Source organism: Arachis stenosperma, chromosome 6, assembly GCF_014773155.1.
Source record: "Arachis stenosperma cultivar V10309 chromosome 6, arast.V10309.gnm1.PFL2, whole genome shotgun sequence".
NCBI lineage: Eukaryota > Viridiplantae > Streptophyta > Magnoliopsida > Fabales > Fabaceae > Arachis > Arachis stenosperma.
Window position 1 is genome coordinate 10591814 of NC_080382.1, and position 22829 is coordinate 10614642.

General features: G+C 34.9%; 4 protein-coding genes across 7 annotated transcripts; 1 reads left to right on the forward strand and 3 right to left on the reverse strand.

Moving 5' to 3' along the window:
- Nucleotides 1-871: 871 nt before the first annotated feature.
- Nucleotides 872-2268, reverse strand: LOC130935076 (transcription termination factor MTERF9, chloroplastic). Its single transcript, XM_057864638.1, has one exon. It carries the CDS (start codon nt 2139-2141, stop codon nt 978-980), a length of 1164 nt encoding a protein of 387 aa, XP_057720621.1. The 5' UTR covers nt 2142-2268; the 3' UTR covers nt 872-977.
- Nucleotides 2269-2516: 248 nt separating this feature from the next.
- On the reverse strand, nt 2517-7978 carry LOC130935075 (uncharacterized). The gene is made up of 15 exons (XM_057864637.1): nt 7574-7978; nt 7398-7470; nt 7263-7284; nt 7087-7165; nt 6945-6977; nt 6506-6654; nt 6194-6350; nt 5795-6035; nt 5350-5591; nt 4444-4716; nt 4232-4342; nt 3657-3881; nt 3370-3573; nt 3071-3247; nt 2517-2981 (listed from the first exon to the last, which is right to left on the reverse strand). Exons 1-15 carry the CDS (start codon nt 7925-7927, stop codon nt 2775-2777), a joined length of 2547 nt encoding a protein of 848 aa, XP_057720620.1. The 5' UTR covers nt 7928-7978; the 3' UTR covers nt 2517-2774.
- A 2194-nt stretch (nt 7979-10172) lies between these two features.
- Nucleotides 10173-14962, reverse strand: LOC130932988 (peptide chain release factor APG3, chloroplastic). The gene is made up of 15 exons (XM_057862466.1): nt 14715-14962; nt 14539-14595; nt 14345-14425; nt 14192-14249; nt 13966-14069; nt 13507-13558; nt 13169-13218; nt 12777-12842; nt 12531-12695; nt 12065-12137; nt 11847-11979; nt 11568-11625; nt 11394-11441; nt 10914-10997; nt 10173-10499 (listed from the first exon to the last, which is right to left on the reverse strand). The coding sequence occupies exons 1-15, from the start codon at nt 14868-14870 to the stop codon at nt 10428-10430; spliced, it is 1257 nt and encodes a 418-aa protein (XP_057718449.1). The 5' UTR covers nt 14871-14962; the 3' UTR covers nt 10173-10427.
- A 2256-nt stretch (nt 14963-17218) lies between these two features.
- Nucleotides 17219-22305, forward strand: LOC130935526 (zinc finger CCCH domain-containing protein 32). Of its 4 annotated transcripts, none has more exons than XM_057865310.1 (7): nt 17219-17728; nt 17860-18002; nt 18468-18530; nt 18698-18817; nt 18911-19198; nt 19288-19599; nt 21349-21660. In XM_057865310.1, exons 1-7 carry the CDS (start codon nt 17635-17637, stop codon nt 21421-21423), a joined length of 1095 nt encoding a protein of 364 aa, XP_057721293.1. In that variant the 5' UTR covers nt 17219-17634; the 3' UTR covers nt 21424-21660. The 4 variants fall into 4 exon arrangements, with proteins under 4 accessions (XP_057721293.1, XP_057721294.1, XP_057721296.1 ...); XM_057865311.1 differs by lacking the exon at nt 21349-21660 and adding an exon at nt 20005-21333; XM_057865313.1 differs by lacking the exon at nt 21349-21660 and adding an exon at nt 19799-20025.
- Nucleotides 22306-22829: the final 524 nt, after the last annotated feature.

Genomic DNA, 22829 nt, shown 5'->3' on the forward strand with positions numbered 1-22829 from the left:
TACTCATGCAGTTCTTTTATCAAAAAATGATGCTAGGATAAGAACATTTTAAATTACTCATGAAAAAAAGGTTCATTTTATTTAATGAATTATTTTAAAGTTCTATATTATAATGTATTTTTTAAAGTTATTTTCTGTTTTTTATATTTAGATGACACATAATACTTAACATAATACATTATTATTTAATTAATAAAAAAAACTAATTTGATTTAGATTGTATTTTTTATAGACTAATTGGAGATATCTTATTTTTTGAGGAGTAAATTAATTCTCGAATAATTTTTTTGGAATTATTTTGACTCTTAATTCGAATGTATGTTTCTTAGAATATATTTAGTTTTGATAATAGAATAGGATAAGATATTGAGAACAAAATAAAAAAAATTAGTATTTTTATTTTATTAAATAATAAATTAAAATAAATTATAAAAATTTAATTTATTCTATTTTTTTATACAAAAAATTTGAAAAACAAAATAATAATAAAAAATATAATTATAAAAACCTAATGAAAATAATAAAAAAAAATAAAAAATAATTTGTGTCTATTATTAATATCTTTGTCAAAAATAATACAAAATACCCTAATTCAAATCTAAAAACACAGCCTCTTATTTCGTCTGCTAAACATTATTTTGTATTTCGCTGTTAAACAAATGCAGTGTGTACAGAAGAACTAGGGCATTTTATGATCAGGATTCTCATTGGATGTGCTGTCATTACATTTTTACATCACTAACTACATATGTGATATTGAATTCAGGTATAAGTTGACAACTGTTATTCTTCCATTTTTTGAACTCTCTTGACTTGACACATACCATTCACCATTCATATATAGCAAACAAGACATTCAGAGAAACCAGGATGCCAAAAAAAAAAATAGGCAAGGCCACATTATGTAAACTTCTATTAATCATGTAAAAATTTAAGACAAGATTAGAATACGGGCAATAGCTATCTGCAAACTCAAATCAAATCACACTCATAAAATCCAACTTTTTCTGATACACACTCCACAACTGAGGCACCTGCAGCTCATACTTGATCACATACTTCTCCAAGAAACTGTCCTCATCAGGCAACAGCAAAGTGGACAAGCTCAACTTCCTCTTAATCAATCCCTTCATCAACAAAACCTTAGCAACAGAGCACCTAGGTTTAATCCTCTTCTCCAAGCTGAAAAACAACACCACTGGGCACCTAACAATCATCCCTGAAGGCCAACCCATCTTATTCACCAAGTAATCCATTGTCTTCATTATCTTATCCTCTGAAAGTATCATACAATGTGGGTGCTTCTTGAATGCCGTAAGGATGTCATCATCTGACCAACTCCACCTCTTATAAACCTCGTAACAGCGGTTATATATGGATTTGTTACCCTCACCTGAGAGCACATGAATGGCCAACACAAAAGTTGTCTTTTTTGGATTAAACCCCATTTCTTTAATCTCCTTAGAAAGCTTTGCAAAGTTTTCCTTTTTCTGCATCAATGCCTCCGGGAAATGAGTCAGCAACAGCGTAACACATGATTCAGGAACATCCATCTCTTTTAGGAGATTGAGGTTTGGTACGAGATTCTTCTTGTGATCCTCAAGGAAGACCCAAGATGTGCGCTTCAATGAAGCTGCAACCTTTTCATCAGAAATCAACACACTCTTAAGGAAATTGTAAGAGGGTATGATCTGTTTCTCCAAGCTCCGAGTCAAAAGGGTTGGGTCAGCGGTTAGGGTTCTTGCGAGGTTGGTATTGGAAATCCCAATGGAGAGGAAAAATTGAAACTTTGGCAAGAGGATATCTGGGTTTGCTAAGAGGAGCAATGGGCGTTTTCTGATGAGGTTTGAAATCTGGGTATCTGTGAAACCATGCTCCCTGAGAAGGGTGAGAACAGAGTCTGGTCTTTCAGCAGAAGGAAGGTGAAGCTTTTGGGAAGTAAGAGCAGCTGTGTCTGGAGAGAGACCACATGAGTCAATTAGGTATGAGATTGTGAAATTGGGGTGGTGAGACTGGACTATGCTGCAGCGGGAGATCATTGGTTTAGGGAGTGATAATGATGATGATGGTATCTGGAAGTGGATTGTGGGATGAAATGTGTCATAGTACAACCTAGGCGTACGGAATTGGATTGCTTTCATGGTATTCACTACTCAGTGGATAAGAGTCTCAGAATGGAAGTGGGAAGTGTGAAGTGATAGCAAATTAGAAGCTAGCAGAGAAAGGACCCTTTTTTTTCTTTGGAGATAGATTTATGGACTCCTGAATATGACCGGAATCAGCATAATCCATTCGTTTAATATCTTAGGAAATTATGCTCTTCTTTAATTTTCAAATTTAATATGCATTGACTACTGAAAAATTATGTGATCTTACATCTTAGACAAAAAAAAGTGTGACATCTCATTTATTTGGTAAAATGTGATCTCGCATTTTTCAAACATCTAAGATGAATTGGAGACAATTTTTAGTCCCGCCATGGTGACTTTATTCAGTTTATTGTGCTAGTTCACCCAGGAAAATGAAGTACAAACTTATTTAACTAAACCAAACTTAATATATAACTATTTTATTCAACCTTTAACTATAAAAATATACAGAGTTCCATCATTCTGTATCAAATTTGAAAGACAATGCTGGCATAGAGAGTAAAAAGACAACCGTAATCTCTATATCACTGAAGAAAATAATTTGACACAGAAGTCAGAACCAAGAAGTTGTGTATAATATGGCTTCTAAGCTTTAGCTAACATCCACTTGTGAGAACCGATATCTCATGTTGATGAAGAGAACGATTTTTTGGATAGTAAAGCATCAAGTGAGGATTGATCAGTCACAGGCGGGCTACAAGTGAAGTTTTGGCATACAAGAGCTACAACCTTGTTTGCTGCATGGTTATTTTTCGCCATCAGAGCAACGTTGCTGTTATTCTGTTCCCAAAATTCCATCTCTTCTTTGTTGTTGGGGTCTATATGAAGAACCTACAACCAACACCCGCACAGTTGTTATTGGTGACAACCAAAAAGAAATATGTAGTATCAACTCAACAAAGGAGTTAAATATTACTCACTGTTCTGTTTGGATCATATGATGCGTGTGCTGCTGCAAGCATTCTTTCAAATTCCTCAGAATTCCTTTCTCCAACCACAACCACTTGCTTTCTGGAAGGTACACGCAGCATATCTGCTGCACAACACATGAGGGGCACTGCCATAGGCAAAGCTTTCAATCTTTTCTCAAAAACAGCCTGCACTACCATGTAAAGGGAATTTTAGACAACTACCAAGTGATAATCACTTTCCACCCTTGGGAAATTGTACAAAGAAGAAAACAAGTTTTCTAGGAGGAAAGCGGTGGCAGTTTACGGACCAGAAGGTGCTCTGCATTTCGCTTATAGTGCTCAGCCTTACTTTCAGCAAGCATGGAAGCCAACCTAATAAGATTTATAGCTGACACTGAGTTCCCAGAGGGTTCTGCCCCATCATGGTCTTCTTTCACACGGAGAAGAACTGATGTATCTTCCCCAGTATTATTGAAATATCCACCTCCATCCCCATCAAGAAACAAAGCATCCTGCAAGTAACACATCTCAAGAGGAACTCGATGTCTGGCAAAACACCGTGAAATTTCTTTCAGATTCAGAGATCAATCTTTACCTGAGTGCCCTGCAATTCAATTGCCCATTGAAGCCAGTTGATTCCACCACCAAACTCATAGAGATCCAGTAATCCAGAGATCAGAAAAGCATAATCATCCAAGAAACCAGGTGCTTTCGATGGAGAATTTCTGAAACTATGGTTCAGCCTTTGGCTTTCAGCATTGTGAAGTTGCTTCTTAATAAATAATGCGGCTTTTTCCGCAATTTGCATGTATTCCTTTGGCTGGAATTTTCAAAACAAAAAGGAGAAAGTTAAATATAGTAGCAACTACTCAAAACTGAAAAAAAAGAAGAGGATCTAATTGTCTCCAGATGTTCCTTTAACAAGCTTCATCCACAATTCCCTTATAACTGCCAATGCCAACTAACTCATAAACTGCCAATTCCCATTTTGATCAACACAACAGTATAAAATTTATCCATAATAGGATAATTTACAGACATCCATGATATAAAAGCAGAGTGTCTTCTGTCTTTTTAAATACCAACAGTCATTCAGCAAAAGGGCAAAACTAAAATATCAAAGGCTCTCTAACTACATATATGGACACATCTGTATAAGGGGAAACTTACTTCAGTGCCAACAACAGGAAAGTAGAACTTAGTGCCCTCAGCTTCACCCAGGAGAATCTTGGAGGCCCTGGCAAAAGATGAGATGGCCAGTCCATTCCAAGATACAATAACCTAGAAGCATAGGATCTCTTGAGACTCATACATAAAAAGTTGAAACCAGTTTCATCATAGAAGATTCTTAAATAAATTAGTAACCGTGTTTAAGGGGATACTTTATCATCCAAATGTGGCCTTGCCCGCCTTGACCTTACTTCAAACAGCTTACGCCTACATTCTCCAAGAATATCTTTATATGTTTCGATTGACATGCTGTACTTTGATGCGATCTCTGAAGGATCTTTTGATTCTTTTCTCTCAATCAGGATATTCTTTCCCTTGAATTCATCATGAGGATCGCTCATGCTAGATAGGTCACAGTTACCAGACTGCTTTATGTAATAGTGCTCAATAAAAATATCAGCATGCTCTCCAAGTATGTCTTCAACCTAAACCGAAAATTAAAATTAACAAAATGGTTGAAACCAAATATTCAAAGGGGGGAAAAAAGTTGAAAGCCAACCGCAAATATAGCAAAACAACAAATCATAAATTACAACACATCTATTACATGTTGAGATGCTGTAGATATAATTACAAAATCACAAAAGGAAAGCAGGACAGAATGCCATGATGCTGAGAGCTAGACATCTTCCGAAAGAATTTAAGCAAAACTGTCATATACTCAAGATCAACAACAATATTCTATTTAGATGAACACAAAAGAGGCCTATTTTAACCAAACAAATAAGCAAGTTTATTATCCTAAATCATGCTTGTGCAGTAACAAACTCTAGAAGGTAGCTTGTCATTTTAGAAAACTGCAAGTTAACTAGGAATTGGATAAACAACACGTTGCGCAATAAAAAATATCTTGTCTGAATAAAATAAATAGATTTAATTGATTCCTCGAAAATATTCAATTGACTGACCGCATCTGCAGATTTATTGTGCCATTTCAGCAACAGATGATTCAGGAATCCGTATGATTTAGGTCCCAATAACCAAATCGACTTAATTTTAGGGAGAAGAATGAAAAATTTGTGCATTTTTCAGACCTACAGTTTGTTTATCCTAAATACCTCTTTGCGGGACCATATGTAAAATGCTCCCTCCTTTTTTCTTGTAGCTCCTTCAGTCTCTGCACTGTCAGCATCCTCTGCTGAAAAGATTTCCCCTTCTGGACCAATCATGTCTCTCCTTAAATAATCAAGAATATCCCGTGCTACACATGAATAGAAGGTATCTTTTGTGATAGAAAAAGCATCTAAATAAACATTAGCAATCTGGCCTTGATCATATAGCATCTTCTCGAAATGTGGAACTGCAAAAATATCACAGCCCAACAATTTAAAATGTCCAGAATATTTCAGAACAAAAGCATTAAATATGCACAGAAGAACATCATAATTAAGGTGGAAAAATCAAAATTGGAATGCATCTGTTAAGCCAGAGAAATTGAGAAGTAGAACTACAGCTGTAGACAAACCAGATACATACCAAAGATTCAGTCCAAGATAAACTTACCATGCCAGCACTCGTCCACACTATATCTGTGAAAGCCACCTCCAATATGATCATGAATGCCCCCTTTTGCCATAGATTTCAAGGTAAAGAAAACCATTTCCCGATTTGCATTAGCTCCATCTAACTTCCCAGTATCATCCAATTTCTTGGAGTGGTACAACATCAAGTTTGGCTCAACTGGTCTGGGAAATTTAGGTGCAGACCCAAACCCGCCAAATTTTGAATCATAGGTCTCAGAGAGCTATAAAGAAAATAGTAGATTGAATGATACTCAAGAATCAAGGTCATCAATATAAATTAAGGACTTAGTAAAAAAAAAAAAAAAAGAAGATCCAGATGCATGCAAATGTAAGAAACAGGATTGTGCAACTGCTCTTATCTACTTGGTCAAAGCCATACCTGCTCAGCGCACAGACGTAATGCATCATCTGGAACTCCATCGGACAATTTATCAGAAACTGAACTAGCAGACAATGCCTCAGAAAGCTGTTCAATTGCAGCTGCTCCACTCTTAACTAGCAAATCCTTCTTGCTATCCCAAGCCTCTTTTACTTTTCTGGAGAGTACAGGCAGAATACACATGAATAGGAACTTCCAAGGCCACAATAATGATTTGAATTTTTAAATTATTGACGTTCACTGAAGCCTTAATAAAAAATTAGTTTGTCCAAGCACATTGATGACAAAAGCTTCCGGTGGAATAATTCTTACCTCAGAATAGTTTTAAAGCCAGGTCGTCCATACTTATCCTCAGGGGGAAAGTAGGTTCCACCCATTAAAGGTTTTAAGTCAGGCGAAAGAAACACACTTAGTGGCCAACCTCCTCCACCATACAAAGCCTGCACATATGTCATGTACACCTGATAAAAGAGAAAATCTTTTAGTGCACCTTGTCACCGGTGGAGTGAACACTTTAAGCACCTTGATGATTCAAAGGGAGAGGGAACCACATGCTACCAATGAAACCAAGCAAACCATTTAAGCAAAAAAAGGGTGACTTCCAGAGCTCTAGATCCACAAAAATAAAAGGCAATTCTTTTGTCCCCCCCAAAATACTCCACAACTTAGGATATAAGTAACATATTTGCTGATTTTGAAATATATGCAAAAAACGTATCTTTAAATGCACCGTTTGTTTAAATTAAATCACCTTATCAACATCTGGTCGCTCCTCTCGATCCACCTGTGGCATGGATAATTATTAATATGGAATTAAGCAATATCCACATTTGAATGCCAGACCAGAAATAACACATTACCAAAAAAGGAACCAATTTTAGAATTATTATTACCTTAATGCTAACAAAGCCATCGTTCAACAACTTGGCTACTCCTTCATCCTCAAAAGACTCGACTTCCATAACATGACACCTAGCAGAACAAAAACAGTTTAGATTCCCAAAATGTAAATAACTTCCATGGAAAGCGCATCAAAGCAGTGACAAGATCTGTGATATATAATACATACCAGTGACAAGTGCTGTAACCAACTTCGAAAGGAATCACCATTAATAGCACAAACAAAAGAGCCAGCAGTTAAGTAATTACGCAAAGAAAGAGGGAAGGAAACAAGGAGAAGTTAAAAGAGAAGATAATTGAGTACTTGATAAGAAGATAGGTACATCTCTTCTGCGCGCTTCAGCAAAAGCTTCGTCGCCCCAAGGGTACCAATCAACCTTCAATTGAATAACGAAAGCAATGAAATGAAAAGAAGAAGGAAGAAAGAAGCAAAATTGAATGGAATAGTAGTAAAAGAGAGAAAGTAGATGAGGTAGTTACGGGGTTATGAGCATGTTGGAGAAGATAGGGGCTTTGCTCGGAAGCTAGGCGATTGGAGTGCTTGTGATGCGAATGCGATAAGGAAGAAGAAGAAGATGCCATTGGGAGTTTGAGAGGGAGAAAGGGTGCTGAAGACGAAGGGTAGTATGGGAATTTGGAAAATTGAGGAGGATAGTGGCGGCGGCGAAGGAGGAAGGAAGAAGGAGGAGGTAAAGAGTGTAAGTGTAGAAGCTTGAGCTTGTGGGTGAGTCTAGGGAGCATAGAAGAAAAACGGAGAAGAAGAAACGAAAAAGAAGGAAGAGAGTGAATCGGCTGTGTGAGTAAGAGAGAATGAGTACGTTGGCATGCGTACATCTTCGGGACACTGTACAACTGCTACATGCTTCTTCATCCTGTGACAGGTGGCTCCTATTTCCATTTTCCTCTCACAAACGGATAAATAAACAAAATATGGACTCATGGATCCTCCTTACGCTTGTTATTTTTTATGTGGGAGAGAGAGAAGTGTATAACAAGAAGCCGTGAATAGAAGTGTGCTTCACATTGGTATGGGATGTACAAATTGGATGCACCGATTTATTTGTTTTATTTTTTTTTTTTTAAACAAACAATCACAAATCGGACGGTCCGATTTGTGAATTCGAAAAAAAAAATTAATATTAAATAAAATACCATATAAAAAAAACACCCAATCTTCCAATAATAATGTATTACACATATATTTAAACAATATAAAAAAAAATTAGCCTCATCCTTAATGTTATCTAAATTTTTGTTAATATAATATATATCAATTAAAAAGTTACATAAATTTTTTTTTAATTTTGATGCACTAATTTTAACTCTGCTTTAAGTTATATAAGAAGTTGGATTTATAGAGAGAAGTTCTTGAGATGTATGATTTGCGTATAAATTATAGCAAGATAGAATATATGAAATATAAATTCGATCTGAGAAGGAAAAACTCTAATATAGAAGTGAATATTGGAGAAAACATCTTACGAAAAATTAAAAGTTTTAAGTATCTTGGATGCATATAAGATAATGAAGAGATTTAACAGGATGTAAATCATAGGATCCAAGCAGGTTGGTCAAAATGGCAGAGTGCATCTGGTTTTATATGCGACAAAAAAGTGCGTTTAAAACATAAAGGTAAATTGTATCGCACTGTTATAAGACTGGCTATGCTTTATGGTACGAGTGTTGGGCGACCAAAGCGGAGCACGAACATAAGCTGAATGTGCGCGGAGATGAAGATGTTTAGATGGATGAGTAGTCGATTGGATAAAATGAGGAACGAAGATATAAATGAGAGAGTTGGAGTAGCACCCATTGCGAAAAAGATGGTAGAATCGTGTCTCAAGTGGTTTGGACATGTGAGAAGAAGACTAAAAGAACACTCAGTCAGAAGGGTGGATGAGATGGAAGATGGACAAGGGATGAAAGGCGGAAAAAGACCTTAAAAAACCATCCATGAGGTGGTCAAATGAAATCTACATGTAAACAGTCTCTCTATAGACATGATACATGACAGAACTCAATGACGTTTGATTCATGTAGCCGACCCCATCTAGTGGGACAAGACTTTATTGTTGTTGTTGTTGTTGTTGTTTGATGCACTAATTTTACACTACATTTAACTATGTAATATTACATCAATAAAAATAAAGATTATCAATAACATTGACTACTTGAATAATCATCCAAAAGAATGAACGTGATTAGTTACACAATTATGTAAAATATTTTATACTGTCGATACATTAAAATTAAACTAAAAAATTTTTAACTAAATTTAATTATAAAATAATTTATTCATTTATCATTTCTCTTATTCATATCATCTTTTTTTTTGGTGACTTATTCATATCATCTTTGAAATAATGAAATTTCCTTTTAACATATTCATATAAACATAAAAATTGTCATATATATGATATTGTCAAAATAAAAATGATAATACTAACTCTTAATGTCAATATCACAAAATTAAATGACAGCTTTAGATTTTTTTTTCCTAAGATTAGAAGTGAAAATTGAATTCAAAATTTTTAAATAAGAATAAAAAGATTATACCATTCAAATTAACTTATTAGCATGAGAGCATTAGATATTATTGATGGTCTTATGGTATCTTTCATTTTATTATTAATATTAATGTATGGAGTAAAAACCATTTTTAATATTATTAACTTTGGAAAATTGAAATCCCAAACTTTTCTGGTCAGAACAGATCAATTTATAAATCATTTATATATATGCGGATAAAAAATTGGGGAAAATTTTTAATTTACAATTTTTTTTCTAAAATCTAAAAGTTCATGGTTAGAGTATCAAAACTTAATACTTTTCATTTAAAAAAAAAACCACTATAAGTTAATCAGAAAAAGGAAGTGTTTGAGCACAAATACTTAGTAAATAAATGGAAAATTAACTAGTATAACTTAAAAATAAGATAAATATAAAAGATTATTGGTAACTTAACATTTTTAACCCACCAAAGTATTTTAATTTAAACAAAAATTTATTTAAAAGATAAAGAAATATAAATTTAGTTATAATGTAAATCCATAACTGGTAAGTGGTAACTGAACTCACTTCAATAGCACATACATTGGCATTGCAGCAAAACTGTTAATTGCATCACTTTACATACATAAAATACCATTCAACTACTGTATAGCGGAATGTTACATGTAGAAGAAGTGCCCATGTACAGATTTGTAATCAAACCATGTCTCAAACTTGGAAGATAATGGGGACATTAACGAGAACAAATATGACACTTCTTCCATTTGCGAAATGCATAGTTCAGTAAAAAATTCAAAATTACATGGGGAAATGTGCTTTTACATCAGCCAGCAGGAGCACCTACAGATTCAGCAAGTTCTTCCAGGAGCTCCTTCTGTTCCGTTGTAACACAAGACTGCAAGAAGAAAGATTCTCGATGATGCGGAGCCAAGTTATGATCAAACATTTTCGTTCATTTACTCATGCTAAAGGCGAAGTCAGTATATATAGTGCATTCTTCTTCAAGTACAATTAATGCAACTTTTGATCAGTGTCATCTAGTGCGTGCCATTTTGCGGTGGGTTAATTGTGTTTTCTTTCTTTCAAAGGCTCAAGCAGAGTGCAACTCTGCAGGTTTAGGTCCCAGCTTTATGGTATAAAGGAAATTTGTTTTCTTTCTTTTCGGTTAATGATAATTTTTCAGTTAGAGAAGCCTAGCCTTTCATCAGCAATCAACACCCAACTATATTCCTTTTGAAATCTTAAGCACACTGGTAAATACACCAAAAAAACAGAGTTCATGGCAGGAGAGGTGTGCTAGATAGCATACCTGAACAGCATCTTCTATGTTACCATTAAGAAAGGAGGTGAGCTCAAAGTTCATCTTCAATCTGTGGTCAGTGACCCTGTTGTCCTGATTAGAAGGAAAAAAAAATTAAAGTCATAAACTGCTTGTAAGTACCATCATTTCGACAATACAAAATGAGACACTAAAAATGTTGCAGTGTTTTTACCTCAAACCATTGTACAATTATTGACTTGAACAACATACTTCTAGATCACTTAATCAAATCCATTTCCATGAACAATTGTTATTATGAGAGATCTTAAAAGATAAATTATAATGCCATATTTCTTCTACTTTTTCTTTCTAATTAAACATCAGTTTTTCTCACCTAACATCTTATAGAGGGAAATTTATAATGCATATAATTTACAAAAACACCTCAAATTTGGAGTTTGGGGAAAATAAAAACATAGAAGTATGAATGAGTGACAACAGAAAAATATTCAGATTTCTGTAATGTACCTTGTAATTATATGTCCGAATTTTTTCTGCACGTGCACCTGTACCAACCTGGAGATCGAGATATTACAGAAAAAAAATAATTCAATTCAGTTGGCTCTCAGCTCAACGAGATAGCAAGTACACAAAATAAATTATGTCTGAAGCAAATCATGATGGATCAAATGCCAAGCATACCTGTGATTTCCTTTGATTTCGAATTGACTCTTGCTGCTCCCTTACCTTCATCTCGTATCTGTAAAAAGATTGTCGTGTCATTTTGAATGCAAGTTAAAGAGAACACTCAGAAACAACTATAATGTGCTGCTAGCATTTGGTCAGTTTTAGTTTCACATCATTAATATCCTTTAGTTCCTCATCTACCACTAAACTCAAGAAAGGATTTGAGATATCTCTCTTGTTAAGATTGATGACAGCATGAGAAGAAAAGGTTGACAAGACAATTCTAATGCTTACAGTTTTGCACGGAGCAATTGAAAAGCGCGATTCTTGTTCTGAAGTTGAGTCCTTTCTTCAGTACAAAAGATACGGATTCCCGTTGGTTTGTGAAAAAGATCAATGGCTGTTTCAACCTTGTTAACATTCTGGCCTGCATGCAAGAGAAATGATAGAGGGTATGAAACCTCTTGATCCGGGAAATGTAAATATTGATTATTTAAATTAAATTTCTATACCTCCAGCACCCCCAGAACGTGCTGTAGTAAGTTCAATATCTTTTGGGTCGATTACTACTTCAACTTCATCAGCCTAGACAAAGATTTCAGATTTATATATTTAGATTCTGTCCTTAAAAGGAAGGAATATTCTAGTTGGATAAATATTCAGTAGAATACAACCTCCATGCATTAAATTAAACGAATTTAGAAAAATATATAATCTAATAAAGCATGCTTTGAACCTAACCACCACATGGTTAGGCAACAAAAATTTGAGAAAATATTAAATCTAGGTCTACTTTGAATCCCTATAGGCTTAAGCTAGCTACCTACTTCAATTATTCAGAATATGGACATGCTACAAAAGCAGTGATATGAAACTAACAACTGTCCAGATGCAAAGACACAAAATAAAGCTTTCAGACCTAGAAGTCAAAGAGTTGTGAATAAACTTTTAGCTAAAGGCCTGAAATATGTACTCTACCTCTGGCATGATTGCCACTGTTGCAGTAGAAGTATGTACGCGACCCTGTGTCTCTGTTAGAGGAACACGTTGAACTCGATGGACACCAGATTCATATTTTAATTTACTGTAGACACGTTTTCCTTTTATCTCCATCACATAAGTTTTGTACCCTCCTTTCTCTGCCTAAAAAGATGGCAAAATTAACAATTATACAAATAAGAATCAATTAGAAACTAGTTTATACAGAGTTTTGATGAGGTATACCGGAGAGCTTGAGATAACAGAATGTTTCCAAGAATTCAGCTCACTGTATTTTTCATACATCCGAACCTGATTTAACATCAAAACAGCATCAGATTACATTGGATTCAACTTCATAATAACAGTTCATTTAATAAACATTTAAACTAACCAATCAAAAGGTCAATTGTGGAGAAATTAAAGAAATAAATTTTTGTCAAAGATAAACAATTCAGAAAATGATCCAATAATAGGATTATCTTTGTGTGTATGCGCGTGCACGCTCTTTAAGCATGTTTCATTCAATATGACATAATGTCACTTTTAGGCTTTCTTTACGATGTGGGGCATTGATGAAGGGCATGCCCTATTTTGAGTCCATGGACTAGAAAGGACAAATAAAAGCATGTACCTACAAGATCACCAGCCCATATTCCAGCCTCGTCACCACCAGTACCTGCTCGTACTGCAAAAGTAATGATAATGACAATAATCTTCAGAGTTGAGAATGACAACTAGAAGGAACAGAAAAGAAAGAAGTTGCACAAGCCAAGTGCAATCATTCAATACACTTACCCGTAGATTACATTGCAATATAAGCTTTATCAAATCATCACTGATATTTAAATTTTAGAAGTCAGCATGCTCTCTAGTCTCTACCAAAATCTTAATGATGAAACATTCAACTAAGCCATAAACAAAAATATAAGATCATTTGCCCCTATCTCATATCATAAAGAAAAAGATGGTGTACCTTCAAGCATTATGTTTCTTGCATCAAGAGGATCACTGGGAAGCAGTAAAACCTACCATCGTCAAAGATACTAGTAAGTTTCTAAAAACCAGGAGAAATGAGGAAACGGAGGGAAGTACTTTGAAAACCCACAATAACCAACAACATAATAGGCATTCCGGACGAAAAAGAGAAAAGAAAGTAATTCCATGGCATGGTTTTGAAATAAGAGGAATAAAACCTCACGATGGTCAGTGATGATAGAGAGTACATAAAAAATAATTACAATTCCTCCTCACAGTTTTGGAATTTCAGCAGATTGTACATTTTGAATTAGTGAATTTGATATATTAAAAAGAAGTTAATTTTCCCAACTAGCATATGAATAGACTTCAAGAATGTTGGAGATTAAAAGATAAGCAATGGCATGACATGACATAAATTGAACTAGCGATACTTGATACAGAGTAAATGAGAAACCTTGAGCTTATCCTCAAGCTCTGCGATTTGCCTTGACAAAGAGTCTATTTCTGAAGATATCATTTCAACCATATCCTCGTCATTTTCATCGTCCTTTGCCAAAGCTAACCATCCATAACAGATTGAAAAAAAAAATTAATAATAAACCAAAATCAAACACACTTCAATTGTCTAAAAGTCACTAAGAAGGATGAACAAGCACTCAAGCAGTGAAACCTAATCAAACCTTTCGTTTCTTCTAGAGCCTTTTCACACTCTTTAAACCTCCTATACGTGGATACAACCTGCATTGAAATTTAGAAATATTAAAATTACATTTTCACCTTAATACAGTGCAAAGAGAAGTATCAGGTGAAGTGCACATTACAAAGGAAAGTACCTCATCAAGCTCTGCCACTGATTGTGCCAATTTTTGGTACTCACTCGGATTGGACACAACGTCAGGGTCAGCAAGCTTAACCTAAAACACCAACCAAACTTTTAATAACAATAATATTATAATAATAATCATCGATTTTGATAACTGCTTGCAACAAAATTTCATAGAAAAAAAAAAGGAAAAAAATTTGATACCGATAATTCTTGCCAGGTCTTCTCAGCAGATTCCAGCTTCGTTATTAGATAAGGTTCCTATAATTCAACGCAAATATATAAAATTACAGAAACGCACCATTGGATTGAGCTGAACTAATGCTAAAATTAGATGAAAAATATAATTAATTAATTAATTAATTAGTGAAGTTACTGACCGCCATGCAGGTGATTCTTAGTGTGTGAGGCCTGAGTGTGGTGGTGTTGGGAAAAAGAGTGAGGCGTCTGTTATGAAGGGGACGACGTCGTATGGGGAAAAAGTGGTTGGTGTAAGCAGAGATGCGAGCTGTGAAGCTCGCCATTAAGCTGCTCATTGTGTAACTGCAAAGCGCGCCAACAAGAGCGGTGGTGTATCGGATAAATGAGAGAGAGAAATGGAAAGAGCTCTGCTGTTTGGAACTTTGGATTTTGTGGTAATGCTCACTTTGGTGATTAATGGGCTCAAGCTGGGCTTTCATACACATATATTGGGCCAAATATTCTATGGGTTCGCTCTTTCTTTTGCTTGTTTGGTTTGGGTTTTGCTCCTTCTCTCAAGTTGGACCGTTTCGTCCATATTATATCTTGTATATATAGTAATAACAAATTTTAAATAAAGTTTAATTTATAAGTTATAACAAATTAGGGATTGACATACCAAACTAAAAGATACAATAAAAAAATTAGAAAAAAATGTTCTAAAAAGATAAAATAATAAAATAATAAAATAAAAATCACTATTAAATTTATAATTTTTATCGTATATAAAAAGTTTACTTTAATTTATAAGTGTTTAACCACTTGTTTTTTTATTTTTTTAGTTTCTAACCAGTCAAATACACCAAATAAATTAAAGTGGAAAGATAACTATTTTTCATTAATAAATATAAGAATTACACTTAACAATTTTTATTTCCTCTCCTTACTAGAATGATGAAAAATACTTTGATGGATTTATTAAGAAAATGGCTTCGTGTAGGGGGTTGGTGCATGATTATGGAAGTTTGTTTAATGTTTTATGTTAACTTGGTCTTTGAATCAAAGACTTGCTCAATAACATTAGTAGAATTATGGAATGCTTTTTTTTTTGGTCATTATGAATATGCGAATCGCTTAGTTTTAAAATGTGATTATAAAGTTGAATCCATGTGTTCTTAAATTGAACTGCCGATATAAAATATCATATTTGATATTTCTATGAACAATTGAACATTCTTCGCTAGTTTAGTTAGCGGAAGAACTGCATAAGTTGCATGTGAGAATTTCAGCTGTCATTTGTCAAGTATGTTCTCAGGCGACAAGATTTGGCTTTACATGATTGCAAGCGATATAATTATATAGCAATGTAACTTTCTTTTCTTTCCCTTTTTTGATCTATGGGCTGATAACTAAAATTACAAAGCATGAATAATAAGAATTGAAAGTAGAATTATAATGTATGTTTTAATCTTTTAACAAACTGAAATTTAAAACGGTTGAAACTGAAATCCTATTTGCAAATCCTTTTTGTTTATTTACATATCCAAATTACTTGATACCAACTTAAAGTTACCATTGATGAACTTTTCAAAAAGTCTTTAGCCCATATTATTTTATCATGAAGTCTTTATAACCAGATTTGTTCATTTACATATTCAAATTACTTGATACCAACTTGAAGTTACAATTTATGAAATTTTCAAGAAGTCTTTTAACCCATACTGTTTTATTATGAAGTCTTTATAGTCACATTTGTTTATTTACATATTCAAATTACTTGATACCAACTTGAAGTTACAATTTATGAACTTTTCAAAAAGTCTTTAGCCCATACTGTTTTATTATGAAGTCTTTATAGCCACATTTGTTTATTTACATATTCAAATTACTTGATACTAACATAAAGTTACAATTTATAAACTTTTCAAGAAGTCTTTAATCCCATACTCTTTGTTATAAAGTCTTTCTAGCCACATAATTCTTTCACTTATTTATATTTTAAATATTTTTTATTTTGAACAAACGAACTCAACACAATAAAATAAAATGATAAAAAAAATTAAAAACACAAAAATAACAACTAAAATAAAATAAATTCTATCAATAATAATATTTCTGACATTATCATCGACAACAAAAGAAATTCATAATATTCTATATTTTATAACTAACGATCTGTAAAAAATTTTCCTCTATACCTACCTTTTTTTTTTTGTAAACTTCTAAAAAAATCCTTAACCCATACTGTTTTATTAATAAGTCTTTATAGTCACATAATTTACCTATGTTAGGCTCTAAATATCCATGAAGTATAATAAGAATCTTCTCCTGTATAAATATAATATAAATTAAAGAAAAAAGGAGAAAATAAAAGGACAGCTCGGAATGAGGTGGTACAATTTAAACGGACCAGCAAAAAGTAGGAGGCTAGGGTAAAGTTGAAATGACAAATTCGTCCCCCATTTTCGAACCGAAATATCAAAGCCCACTTTTGTCACAGCTCACACCACACCAACCAAATCAAAACCCCATTCCGTTGCCATCGCCCATCATTATTACCCCGCAGGGATATTCGCGTCATTTCACCGCAGACTAGTAGTGTCGGTTACACCTCCTCAGCCCCTTAAGTTTAAACTAAACTATTCCCCCGAATATTATCATTTTCCAGGTGCGCCATTTGGCGGGTACGCACTACGCACCCAAAAAAAAAAAAAAAAGAAAGAAAAAAAGAAAAAAGAAAAAAAATGGAGCTGGAAAAAAGCCTACACCAGACCGTACAGTCCTAGAGAGAGAGAAAGAGAAAGCACACGAAACACACGCTCCGTTACAGTCTTAGAGAGAAACAAAACCCATCTCTGTCCATCTCAGTCTCTCTCTCTCTTTCTTTTTCGGATTCGCGACGCAAACCCCAGCGGCTAAGAGAGCGGACGTATCCGATCTTCTTCCTTCCCTCTTCCTTCCAGAACATTCTAGAACCCTCCACGATCCCCGTTCTCTGTAAAGCACACAGCAATAACACACGTCCCTTTCTCTCTCAGACTCTCACTTGTTACACTCTAAACTTGTACATAAGCTTCTCCCTAAAAAACAAAAAGCAGAAAGAAACAAAACCTTGCTTCCATGGAGCTTTACGGTCGCAACCCGGGGAGGAACGGGTCGAACCCGGGGAATCAGCCCGAATGGCGCTCGCCGGGCCCCGATACTGGCCTCGAAGGTTTTCCCCTTTTCAACTCTTGGTTTCGCTTCGGGTCAAATTTTTACTCCTTTTTGTCGGTTTTGTTAGGGTTTTGTTAATGTGGGAGTTAGGGTTTGGGGGATATGGCTGATTTTGTGGTTTGGATGCAGAATCAATGTGGCAGTTGACGCTGGCTAGCAGCGAATCGTACCCGGAGCGACCCAGTGCTCCGAATTGCGTGTATTACATGCGAACCGGGTACTGTGGATATGGTGCAAGGTGCCGTTACAATCACCCTCGTGACCGTGCTGCGGTAACATTTTCATTGTGAATCTAAATGATGTCTGCATTAGGTTGGATTGAAGTGTCGCACTCCTATCTGCATTAGTTCTGTGGTTCTCACATAGTGCTTTCTTTTTCTTTTTAACTATAGCCGAGTTTGGGACTTAGGATTGTGTGCTAAAGGGTTAATGTGCTGTTATTAACTTAACATTGTGATTCTATTTTCTTTTGTGGTAGGTTCCTTTTTTTTAAATGAACTATTTTTCTCCTTTTTGTAATTTTAAATGTAAGTTGTGATTTTTAGAGTAGGAATGAGGTTTGGATTTGGAATTATTCAATGCGGACTGAATGCAGTTCAGGTGGAGCAAATTTGTTTCCTGTTGCATAAGTACCACAAGATCAATCTAGATAACTAATATTTAATTTCGTCTAATCTTAGTAAGAATCATATGGTTGCACAAGTGTATAAATATGTATTAAATCAGTTACTGCTCAGGTTGCTGCGGCTGTAAGAGCAACAGGGGAGTACCCGGAAAGAGCGGGGGAACCTCCATGTCAGGTATATATATATTTTTTTTCATTTTACTTGCAATGTGAATCATGAAGACCTGAACTTTCTTGTTTTTACATTTCTGTTGTCCCAGCCTCTGATGGGATCCTTACATTATTATCTTTGTAATAATTATCCGCTTGTTATGTTGATTGTGTGTCTCTTCTGGTGAGCAGTATTATCTAAAAACTGGAACATGTAAATTTGGTGCATCCTGTAAATTTCACCATCCAAAACATGGAGGTGGATCTTTGAGCCAAGCACCGCTAAATATTTATGGATACCCATTACGGCCGGTTTGAGTCTTATCCCTTTTCTTTTCTTTCATTTAACTGATAGCAAATTATGCAATGGCTAAACCATACCTGTCACTTTTATTTCCACAATAGGGTGAGAAAGAATGCTCCTATTATTTGAAAACGGGGCAGTGCAAATTTGGTGTGACTTGTAAATTCCATCATCCTGCTGCTGGCACATCATTGCCGGCTTCTGCACCTCAATTTTATCAACAGGTGCAATCTCCTACGGTTCCTCTGCCTGACCAATACGGGGGAGCATCCACAAGCTTGAGAGTGGCTAGGCCTCCTATGTTAGCTGGTTCATACGTTCAAGGGGCTTATGGTCCTGTACTTCTTTCTCCAGGAGTTGTTCCATTTCCTGGATGGAGTCCTTATTCGGTGAGATAAAAATACTTTGTGTTAGAAAGTTATTTATTTTGACTTTTCTTGAGTAGTTACTTAATGGTGGTGCCATTAAATTGGAGCAGGCACCTGTTAGTCCTGTGTTATCTCCTGGTGCTCAACCTGCTGTTGGGGCTACTTCTCTATATGGAGTGACCCAATTGTCTTCATCAACATCAGCTTTTGCTAGGCCATATACTCCACTGCCCTCTTCTATTGGCCCCTCAGGCAGTGGTCAGAAGGAGGAAGTTTTTCCTGAACGTCCTGGCCAACCTGAATGCCAATACTATCTTAAAACAGGGGACTGTAAATTTGGATCGGCTTGTCGATATGATCATCCACGGGATAGGGGTGTGACACGACCACTTCTCAGCCCCATTGGTCTTCCTCTTCGTCCGGTAAGTACAGTTACTCATTTGATTTGACTATTTTGTTTAATTTATCGCCTCAAATTTGTCCATCTCATGTTATATGGTAATAATGTATTTTCAAGTTATAGCTTATGATGTTCTATTTGTTTTTTTTTATTTAAATTTAAAATTAGTTGTTCATATCTTAGCTACCTTTTTTTTTTTGGCACCTGTGGCAATTTCACAGTTGTAGGCCTCAATGACTTATTTGCTTAATCTACTCTTTTGCCTGGAATGAACTGAAGACTTGGAGCCAAGTGTTTTCTGAGTCATCTGATTAGATATAAATTCTGTAGATCTTGGCTCAATTATATTGCATTAAACATGCAGATTTGTACTTATTGTGGTTCTCTGATGTTTTGCTTCCTTCAACATTTGTTGATTTTTCTTCAGGATATTTCGCGACATAATTGAATCTATGTATTGTACGCTGATCATGAAATTTAAGGGATTTATTTCTTCTCCTTTTGAACTATAGTTTCCCATATAAGAGGGTGAAACATGCATATGGCTTGGAGAACTTTATAAAGTATTTACTTTTTTACTTGGGGCATGTATCTTGGCAGTTTGTTTGAGACAAATAAAATACATGCCTGGGGCAAAGCTACATTGACATCTAGTGTCTGTATGCAAAACGCATGACCCCCTATATTTTTGGCTATTTGATAAAGCGAAGATGTTAATTAAAGATGTGTGTTTTCCTTCTCTCGCTATATCAGCTGATATTGTCATGTTAAAAAACCACTTCTCTGACTCTGGACAGCATTGACGTATGCTGAATTCCTGTTTTGACCATTTACTTGTGTCAGGCCACAGTTTTTTGTTGTGTTATGCATATCTGCACAATGAACCCATGTTTGCAAATGACTTTTTGAAACATCTTTATGTACTTGTATGTTGAGCTGATAAATATTCCAACTTAGGGTATGACACCGGGACTTATTGATTATTCTGAGAAGAAACTTATATTAATAGGATTAGGAATAAGAAGTCTCTGAGGGTATCAAGTACCCATGTGTGGCATTTAAGTCATAACCCTGACCTCAGTTGCACAAGGTCAAACTTGATAGTGATAGGAATCAAAAGTAACGGTCATAGTGCTATAAATGATGAATAAAGAAGATGCTATCATTTTTGTAATTCCCTGCTTATATTGGCTTCTCAAGATATCTTTTTAGCTGTAGTATTACCGGTGTTCAGGGATAGGAATCTGATTGAATGAGTTAATATAATTCTGCTATCTTTGGTTTTCTGATAACTATATAGGTAGGTATCATCTTTTGATGCAGGACTTCTTTTTGTTCATTTATTCCTTGTTTTAATTTTTGATTGTTGACATAAGTGAATCCTTTGTTGATTACTGTATTAGACAGTATTAGTATGACAAGTTCGTTAGAGGACATGCTGTTTTTGTTTCATACTTGTTTCCTTTCTCATTATAACCATAAACCATTCAAATCAATAATACTCTCTCTCTCTCTCTCTCTCTCTCTCTCAAGAAGGTTACTTAATAGTTCTTATTGATACCTCTTAAGTGCATTGGATTTGTTCTCACTTAGGTAGTCTTACATAGTTTGAGATTACTAGTAAAAAGCATATCTAATTCTGCCTGTTCCTTTTAATCCTGTTGCAGATGTTTTAATAATTTGAGTTACTTGTTTCTGCATGATAATGCAGTGCAGCATTATAATTGATGCACTTTCATTGGAAGTTTTTCTTAATCAATTCCTTTTCTAGAAAACAGGGGGTTCAACCTTGTGCATTTTATTTGCAAAACGGGCATTGCAAGTTTGGCTCAACATGCAAATTTGACCATCCTTTCGGGCCTGTGAGATATAGTCCATCGACATCTTCCCTGACCGATGCACCAGTAACTCCATACCCTGTTGGGTCTTTGCTGTCTACCCTGGCTCCTTCCTTAACATCCTCAGAGCTTCGGCCTGAATTGATGTCGGGGTCCAAAATGGAATCCTCCTTTTCAACCAGAATGCCTTCTTCTGGAAATAGTCCCACTACTTCTGTCAGTTTAATCTTTTCACAAGGTGGAACTGTCTCACTATCTGATGTGCAACTCTCAACTCAGAGTTCTGCCCCTCTAAGCACTAGCCGAAGCACCAGATAGGAAAACAATGAAATACGTTTAGCAGGCTAATTAATTATACCAATGGAAGAAAAAGGTTTTTCCTCATTAGCATTGAATGTTGTTTCATTAGCCTCTATTGCTTCTGTCTATAGCCTCATTGAATATCTAGTTCAAACTACTCCAAGTTCCTTCCAGTGTTTATAATTCACCAGCGTAGGCCATTCGAATTATGTTCATATATTATCTAATTATAATATTATTATGTGGAATAAGCTTCAATAGAAAACTTGATATGTGTTTTCTTTAATGGTCTCATGGGATAATGGTTTTGGTATGTGTACATTTTACTGAGGCATTCCAGATACTACCCTACACTGCTGCAAAATGGCGGTTCCAGTTACCTTCCTCGCTCGAGAAGGGAGAGCGACTGTTGCTTTTAGTATTTTTCTGGGAACACAGGGTAACCCTATGGCTATGGGGGCCTTTAAAATTAGTGAAGGGTATTTAATATTTATTCTTAGACCAGTAAATGTGTTGTAATTCTAATTTGTTAATTAATTTGAAGGTGTTGATTTTAGTTCTTTCTCCCTTTTTCCCCTTATGAAATTTTTAAAAATTTATATATATTTAGACTTATATCATTATCATATTAATTTAGCTGATAAATATTTAATTATATTGAATTTTTTTAGTTAATAGATACTTTTATTAACTATATAAATTAGATATTTTTTTGGGTTGGGTTAGTTAGGGTTAAGAGATTGTAATACCCACACAACCCAACCCACTAATTAAATGAATGGGTTTCGTTGGAAAATCTTCAATCCATTCAACTCGGTCCACGGACAATCGTAATCGAAACTAATATTTTAAAGCGAAATCAATATTTTGTAGCTCATGATTAGATCAAATGACACTTTCTAATTAGATATGTTAATTTTCACTTGTCCTTTAAGTTCCAACGGAATTCCAACCCCCTCCCTCTTTTTTCTATTAGTAATTAGTAATTAGTTTATTGTTCTTTTAAAAAAGAAGTGTACCAATAAATGAGGAATCAAACAGAAAGTACCTGTTGTAAATATTTAATCCTGTCTTACCATTTGACTCTAAATAAAGCTGCTCTTAGTTCATAGAT